Here is an 8,918-nt window from a genome sequence, read left to right as displayed (position 1 = left end):
TGAGTTATTAGCAACATTGCTTAAATATTTGATCAGTCATAGCATACTTATTCTGAAATGATTTGCAAAAAAGTTATTTAGTCATAATAATTCATTAAACTACATAAATGCTGCAGAACTTTTCAAAAATTAAAACAGATGAGAGGTAGAAATGCTAACTCCCCAAATGTGATCATTATAGTTCATATACATGTATTGAAAATTCACACTGTATCCTGTAAATACATACAGTAAAAATAGTACTTAATTTTTACTCAGTCCTTGGATGACAAATGGAAAGTAATTATATAAGGTCGATTACTGAGGTCTCAGTAGAGTGTTTTGGGAGTGGGCAGGGTAACACACAGAACCCAGAAAGCAAGGTACTTTTATTTAAAGTTTGGGTCTCAGTGACATCTCAGAATAAATTCAAAGTTGATATTTTTTATACTTTTCCAGAATGAAAACTTCTTGGTATGACTTTCCCCAGAGCTTCCTTTATCTGTTTGTTCCTAAGACTGTAGATGATGGGGTTCAAGAAGGGAGGAACTACAGCATAAAATACAGAGAAGATCACGTCCTGAAGCACTCCGGAGGTCTGCAGAGGCCGCAGGTACACACAGGCAGCGGCGCTGAGAAACACAGACACCACCAGCATGTGAGGGGCACAGGTGGAGAAGGCCTTCCCTCGCTCTCTGGCCGGAAACCTGAGCACAGCAGAAAATATGCGCACATATGACGTGACGATAGAAACGAAGCCGCCACCACTGATCACCACGGCAGAGACGAGAATGGAGAGCTGGTTGCTGGACGTGTCGGAGCAGGAGAGCCTCAGCAGGGAGGGGACGTCACAGAAGAACTGGGGGACCACGTTGGAGCCGCAGAAGTTCAGCAAGAATGTATCGCCAGTGTGCACACCCGCATAGACCAGGCCACTGAGCAGAGACACCACCGTCATGCGGACACAGAATCGGACATTTATGATAGTTGAATAATGGAGGGGCTGGCAGATGGCCACATAGCGGTCCCAGGCCATGACCGTGAGAAACAGAATCTCCACATATGCACAGTAAATGACCAAGAAGATCTGGGCTGCACAGCCAGCCACTGAAATGGCCCTGTTGCCGGTGAGGGAGTTGATACAGGCATTGGGGACAGTGACAGAAATGTAGCACATGTCCAAGATGGACAGGTTCCTGAGGAAGAAGTACATGGGTGTGTGCAGGTTCTGGTCAGCCGTGGTGACGGTGACGATGAGCAGGTTCCCTAAGAGGGTGGCCAGGAACATCAGCAGGAGCAACATGGCGAGCAGGACGCTCAGCTCCTGGTCCTCAGCAAAGCCCTCCAGGAGAAACACAGTCACCACGGTGGAGTTGGCCATCTGGAAAATGAAATCAGTAAGAGAACAGCCGTAAGCTAATTCCTGCATGGCCCTCATGTTTTCCCTTCTATTTCATGGGCCTTGCCTCTTGTTCCCCGATTCGCTGCCACGTCCACAACCCCTGGCTGTTCACATGTAAAGGTGCCCAGGAAACTGAGCAGGTGGCTCAGTGTCACAGCAGTGTCCCACTCAGGGCCTTCATTGTCTCCGTGAGATCACCCTGATCCGTGCTGAGGAAGTTCCTTTACAAAGCAGATTACCTGGAGCAGTCAGGGCTCTCCCAGGAATGTTAACTGACAGGAAAATCGGTAAATATATGCATTGCCTGTGTGCCTATTGATCATCGCCTACACAGGGACAGACAGAGACAGACACAGGGGAAGAAGAAGACAGGGACGTTTTAAGAAACTTACCCTTGCAGTGACCGGTAAATCGGAGACCTGCATCTTGACTGGATGCAGCTAATGGAAACTCAGCTAATGCTGCAGCCTGAGGTAGAACTTCTTCTCAGTTTTTGCTCTTCAAACAACATGTTAGACGAAGTCCCCTCACAGGGTGGGGGCAGTGTCCACCACTTGAGGCCAACTGTTTGGATATCTGGACTAAGCAAAATACCTAAGCAGCAGCTCCTGGCTAGTCTCTGGTTAGTAGCTGGGTGTCAGCCAGTCCAGTCAGGCTGACACGTGAACTGGCCACCTCACTGTGCGTGGGGGTTCTGAGCTTCGCTGGGGCTGCTCACCAGTTCCGGCTGGCAGCTGTGCACAGGGCGGTGCTCCTCGGCCTCCAGCTGTGGTCTGTATCAGCCACGCCTCCCTGTGTCCCTTCCCAGGGAAAGCACAGAAACCGAGTCTCCTCATGTATCCAGAGTGGCAAAAGCAGACTGCGTGCCGTGTCCTTCAGACTCTGTGTTCTCACCCGCGACACGCTCAGCAGTAGTGTGCATGGAGAACGAGACTGGTCTTCCCTGCAGCTGGTGTGAGACCCACTGGTCCAGGCGGAGTGGACACCGGAAGAGAAGATTCTATGTGAACACACTCGAAATTTCACTGATACATTTTATATATGCTTCTCTACACTCCTGTATAATCTAGAGTTGATATTTTATCTAGCATATAGTTGTAATTAAATAATTAGACTATTATCTTTTGAACATTTCCTTTAATTTCGTGAATTCAGTTTTCACATAAACTGTTTGCTTTTTAAAAATGAGAACTTTTGGGGTCTTTAGATGCATGCCAATGACAGTGTTTGTTCTGGAAACTTCCTTGATAACTGAAGCTTTAGTCCACTATTTTCATATCCCCTGGTGAGCCTCGCTGCCCTGAATCACAGGACCCCATGTGCTTGTGGTCTGGAACCCTTGCCCTGAACTGCTAGAAGGATGAGCCCGGTGTCACTCACGTCTCTGTGTGTTGAGTACCAAGCAGAATTCCAGTGCACAAGGGCTAATAGGTTTGCTCACATCCCAGCCATCCTTGAGTCTTTCTCTATGCTGAGAGTTAGGGTCAGGGAAGACCAGCTCCAGAGAGAGTCAAGCTCCTCTGACCCCCTAAGCCAGTGAATGGCATCTGGGACTTCAATGACAGATCGCTGCCACTTAATCTTCCAAAGTCGGCTGAGTCTTGCTCAGATTGCCCGGAGCAGCCGAAGCTGTGTGAGGTACCGGGAGGGCCAGAGGGAAGACATAAGATGTAAACAAGCAGCTGACTGCGCAAAACAAATAACGCTAGGAAGGCAGCCCCACCCTGCCGCGCACTCCCCCGTCTTTCCCCAGTGGTGGCGGCAGCTGGCCTGCCGGAGGCGTTCACAGGGAGCCCTGTTCAAGTTGGAAGGAGAGCTCCCAGACTGCGGAGGACAACACCTGGACGACCCAGCCTGCGGGAGGGCGGAGACGCAGACCGCAGGACAGTGAGGCTGCCACCGTTACGCCCAGCTCACCTGTGAGGCAGCGCAAGACGGTTCGGGGGTGAAGTGGTCAGGTCAGAGCGCCGTGACCTAACTGGTGCTGAGCCACTGACGGGCTCACGGTGGTGACCGGGGCTGAGGAGGGGCCCTGGGGCAGGCCTTGGGTGCCTGCCTCCTCCCTGGGCAGCGGAGCTCTCCCTGCCTCTGTGCTGAGCGGCTTTCCTCCGCCACCCGTCTACCGCGGCCCAGAGCCGTGAGCCAGCCTCTATGGACCGAGACCTCTGAAACCACGCGCCAAATAGTTTCCCTCCTCCACACTGTTCTTGCCAGGCCTTTGGTCACAGTGATGGAGAAGCTGGCCAACACAGAAAGGGTAGCGTGTAAGACACTTTTAAACCCAGCACGAAAGTTGAAAGGCAGAAGTACTAAGGTTACCTATAGCCACAAAAATGTGCTAGAACCCAGCATAAGGAGACGCAAGACTGGAAATACGTAAAGATAAGGTGCTCTCTCTTCATCAAAGACGACCATGAGACTACTACAGTAGGTCTGGTTACCACAAAGAAAGTGTACTTTATGCCAAAAAAGATGAAGGGGAGCGACTCAAAGCACACCACTCCAGGTTGCAGTCAGCTTTTCCACTGCTGCGACCAAAGCACCTGACAAGAACAGAGGAGGAAAAGCCTATTTGAGATCTCAGAGGTCTCAGTCCACAGACGGCCAGCTCTGTAGGTAGCTCCGGGCCCCAGGTGAGCAGGACATGGTGACGGAAGAGTGCGGCAGAGGAATGCAGCTGTGGAGGAGGCACCACACAGCAGACAGATTCCCCTCACCACGGCAAAATACACACCCAAAGGCACGCCCCCAGGACCCGCCTGCTCCAGCCACAGCTACCTGCCGCAACAGGTGGCTCAGCAGGTCTCAGCAAGCCAGACCGCACAGGCTGGGGCTGTAGCCCTAGGTGAGCACTGACCCCGCAGGGCAGGACCTGGGCTGCACACGCAGATCCAGCACCACACAAACACGTGGGCGGAAACCAAAATCTGGTCCAAGTGTCTTTCCCAACCACAATAAGAAGCTAGAGACCAACAACAGAAAGGAAACAGGGAGAGCTATAAATACGTTGAAATTAACTAAAATATATCTTGAGGCAAAACCAGAAACGCCACATTTCAAAACATCTGGGAGGCAGCAAACGCAGTACTAAAAGGGGATTTATAACAATAAATACCATTAAGAGAAGAAAGATCTCATTCACGTAAACAGCCTGACTTCACACCTCAGGAACTGGAAAGCAAGAAGCAACCCAGACCCCAGGTCAGCAGAAAGAAGGAGATAATGAAGACCAGGGCAGAAGAAACCGAGAACAGAAAGTAGAGGGGAAGAGGAGTGAAACTGAAAAGTCACCCCAATTGACAAACTCCATGTAGAATAACTTAAAAAAGAGAGAAGTCACATAAATGTTTAGCAAAGAAGACTTTACAACAGATCCTGTAGGGAAAAAAAAAAAGAATCATAAATGCCTGGGATTAACAACTGTTTGCCAATAAATTGGGTAAATGGAAGAAATTGATAAATTTCTAGAAATCTACAACTTATCTAGACTGAATCAACAAAAATACGAAATAAGAATAGACCAATAACTAAGAAGAGATTGATAGTTAAAAAACGTCCCAATAAAGGAAATTCCAGGATCAGATGGTTTCATGGGTAAACTCCCAAAACACTTAAGAATTAATATCAACTTTTAAAATATCTTCCAAAAGGCAGAGTAGGGAAAACTTACGAACTGATTTTGATGAGACCAGAGTAACCTACACTTAAAGCCAGACAGAGACACCCTAGCAAAATAAATCATAGGACTCTATGGGAGAAACTGGATATCAAAAATCCTAAATCAAATATGAGGAAAACAATGTGTCCATACTTTAAAAACATCCAGCACCTCCATGAAGCAGAATCTATCTCTGGCTTGGAGGACAATTCCTGTAGGCACATCAGAGTGATTCCTTACATAAAGATGAAGATTTAAAAGTCCCACAACAAGTCCCACAGTGGGGCGGGGATATAGCTCAGTTGGTAGAGTGCCTGCCTCACATGCACAAGGCCCTGGGTTCAATCCCCAGCACAGCAAAAAAAAAAAAAAAAAAATTCATGAAGTTCAATATCCTCTGAAAACAATAATCATCAGTAAATGAGACTAGGAGGAACTTACAGCAACCCAAGAGAGGCCTTTATAAAGGCCCCCCAGCTAGTGGACTTATCGGTGAAGAGTGACCACCTTTCCCTAAGGGGTGGGGGAGGCCAGGACATACCCTCCCTACGCAGTCCTAGCCAGAGCGACCAGGAGAGCAAAAATAAGTTACAGTGTCAGAAATGGAAAAAGGAACTGTAATGTATAAAGCTGCTCCCCCGCCCATCAGGAGCAGCCATTTTCCCCGCCTCCCAACCACTTGTCAGTCTGTGAACATCCTGGCTCGCTATTGGTTCATCAGTCAGCTTGCAAGTATCCTTCTCCATTATTGGTCCCCTGTTAACCTGGCGGAATTCAACTGTTTACCATAGCTTCCCGCCATCTTTCCCCATTCTTCTGTCTGTCCTCCTCACTTCTCTCTATCCTCCTGGCTTTCCACTCTCTCTATCGCACGCCCTTTTCTTTTCCTTTCTCTTTTCCTCTCATTTTCTCTCTTACCCTGCAGGGAGACACTGTTTGCTTAATAAATTCCCTTATGTGATTTCCCGTGTCTGGCGTGTTTCGGTGGAAATTCCCTTACAGTGGTGCCGTGACTTGGAATGGGCTCTTCCACTGTCTCTTAAGTGAGTGGAACACCATCTGATGCCCCGGTGCCCTCGGACACGGCTCCACCTTCCATTCTGCCCGGTTGCTCTGCTCTGCATTCATCACCGGACTTCAGGTTGGTGAGTAGGCCGGTTCCCCTAGGTTGATTTATAGTCACGGCTGGCCCCTACGGCTGGCCCCTATAGTCGGTCTTATCTGCCGGGTGGATTCCTGATTTTATGGTGGAGATCTCTCTCAGGGTTGAGGCTCATCTTGTATTCACATTCACACTCGAAAACCCTGATATCAGGTCCCCAACTCTTCTCAGCTTTTGCCCGGCACACATTGGTACTTAAGTGACGACACAATCAATGTGCTGCCCCTCATCTCCAGCCCAGTACTCTGGCCTCGGGACGCCCTGGCCACAGACTCGGCTGTATCAGTCTTCACCATGGAATCTGGGTCCTCCAGTCTGGCAGATTCCACCCTGGGAACCCTTCGCCTGACCCCCAGTACTTAAAGCCATCGAAATCCATTTGTGTAATGGCACACAGCTTCCGTGAGCAAGCGGGCAGATGGAAAGGGATTCCTTATCTTCCAGTCTCTTCTTTCTTGCTTCTTGGCTCTTCCTGCAGGCTCAGGTACCTCCAGACCCTGCTTCTCCGTCTTCCTCTGCTTCCCCATGTAATATAAGCAGCCCCATTCCCCACGAGTAGTGGGAGATAAATGTTTGACAATTTTCTGTGTCCAAACCTAAATTAAAAGGACCTAACATCAAGTTTCTGCTAGAACATTTTAGCCCCTTTCGTATTCAGATCTCAGTCAAGGCTTACATTGAAATGTAAATGGAGGAAGGCGCAGTGGGAGACCAGTTTCAAACTCAAGGAAAAAAAAAGTGTCCATTTTAAATTTCTCCTGGGCTACAACTCAGAATACTTTTCTCCCTTTCACTGTTTCTCTCCTCATTTTCTCATGCTATAATTAATGACCATTATGATTTTTCTTCTAGGACTTTTGTTTTTCTTAAATGCTATATTTTTGAGCTCACAATTTTGATCCTACATACTAGGTTAATGAGTTTTGATCAGTTCTTTTTATCCAACTCTACAGTTATTTTTGAACATCTGTTACATTGCAATGGAGATAACTACTACAAGGCCTTTACTTTTGTGTTAAATATAAGCACGCATAAAAATTAAAACTTTAGAAATGGATCCAAATATTTTTAATTCACATGATTTAAAGAGATTCAATTTAAATTGGATAAACTAATAGAAGTAAAATGTCTTCAAAATTAACTCACAAGTCTCTAGGTGGTCCCACTAATAAAATATTAATGTTTATAAAATGTCTAACATCAATTTTCTAGGACTTTTCTTCAACAGGAAAGAGAAGGCAAATAGTTTCTCTGACATCTTGTTTTTTTTTACACTTGTCTGATATCTTGGTTTTTTTTACAATAAGATGAGTGAATTGAAGTCGACATGTATGGGATTACTCAAATGTGTTTGTCAGAGACATCTAATTAATTTACAAAGTTATTCTATGGAGTAACATACTTAAAAATATTATTCTTTGTATATTAAATGTGTTCATATTTTCCAGGTGTACAAGTCTTTAAAGCAGAAAACTTATCAAGCTGCTATTCTCCAAATTAAACTTGTCTGTAATGGTAAACCTATCATTTAATGTTCTATTATAGGACCTGTCGTCAATAGGGTATATGTAAAATTTGTTAAATGTATTTCTAAAAGTTATTGAGAGGACAGTTAAAAGCTCTCTCAGCTTTTCTTTAATGCTTACATACATATGTAAACATTGCTGACATAACTCTTTAGATCTGCATTTCCATCAGAGAACAGAGCTCCATCTGATCTCAGCTTAATCTTCAAAATCTGTGTTTATAACCCTTTATTTTCTAATACTCCTTTGCCCCTCATTGAACTTGAGAATTTGGTCATTCTGGTCATGGCAAAAGAGGAAAAATTAGCTTCAGGAATTAGAACATTTTACCTAAGATTTGTGAAAAGCCCTGCCTTACCTGAGATAAGGCTCTGCCTCACAACCCTGCTGCATGTCAGAATGGCTCCAAAGTAAGCCAGACTTTAACTCTTTTAAAGTTGTGTTCAAAAGTTTGATATTTGTTGTAAAGATTACTGTGATCTCAATCAGGGGATATAATGAATAACTCAGCCAAAATTCAAGATAGCTATTGCACAAACTGAATATTTTACTGTTGGTGATTCCATTTTGTATTTTCCTTGTAAACTCTAATTGTTGCCTGATCAATATTTTGCAGAAGTACTGCTTCAAGAGTGAACACCATATAATGTAAACCCCAATTAGATAAAAGGGGGTAAATAACTGTAAAGTCATAGACATTGAAGCTAAAGCCCAGTACTCTTACATTATGACTGGTGAGACTGACTTGCTTGATGGTTAAGATCAAACTTAGAGATTGAGATTAAATACAGAGGTCAAGAAAAGTCCATATTTGAGTCTTGCCCTCAAACTCAGCCTGAACCCAGGGAACAAGAGGACTTCTCCAAGGAGCTTTGCAACTCTGGGTCACACAACCTCCTGACCAAGGAGATTGATAAAGCCACTAGAGGAAAAGCCACTCAGTGCACCTGCTGCAGAGGAGGGAAAAAGGGAAACATCCCTGGTGCTTCCAAGGGGAGCCACCTCATTGAGGAGACCCTGCCTAATGGACAGCACTAAAGCTAAGGCTCTCAAGTTCTCTATGAGTGACCCCTGTGGGAACTCAGCTGACTCTTTAACAGACAGGAACAGGTCACTTTGACCAGTTTGATCTTAAACACCTAGCAAAATGGTTAAAACCAAAATATAGCCATTCTTGGGCATTTAAAAGAA

The 8,918-nt window shown here is 45.8% G+C and overlaps 1 protein-coding gene across 1 annotated transcript; it reads right to left on the bottom strand.

The window, feature by feature from the left end:
- Positions 1–424: 424 nt before the first annotated feature.
- Positions 425–1,360, bottom strand: LOC124974022 (olfactory receptor 14C36-like). Its single transcript, XM_047537608.1, has one exon. The coding sequence runs from the start codon at positions 1,358–1,360 to the stop codon at positions 425–427; it is 936 nt and encodes a 311-aa protein (XP_047393564.1).
- Between the last annotated feature and the right edge of the window lie 7,558 nt (positions 1,361–8,918).

The sequence above is a fragment of the Sciurus carolinensis genome, unplaced genomic scaffold (genome assembly GCF_902686445.1).
Source record: "Sciurus carolinensis unplaced genomic scaffold, mSciCar1.2, whole genome shotgun sequence".
In the NCBI taxonomy this organism is placed as follows: Eukaryota; Metazoa; Chordata; class Mammalia; order Rodentia; family Sciuridae; genus Sciurus; species Sciurus carolinensis.
Note: the sequence above shows the minus strand (reverse complement) of the source record. Positions and strands in the feature narration are given on the sequence as shown.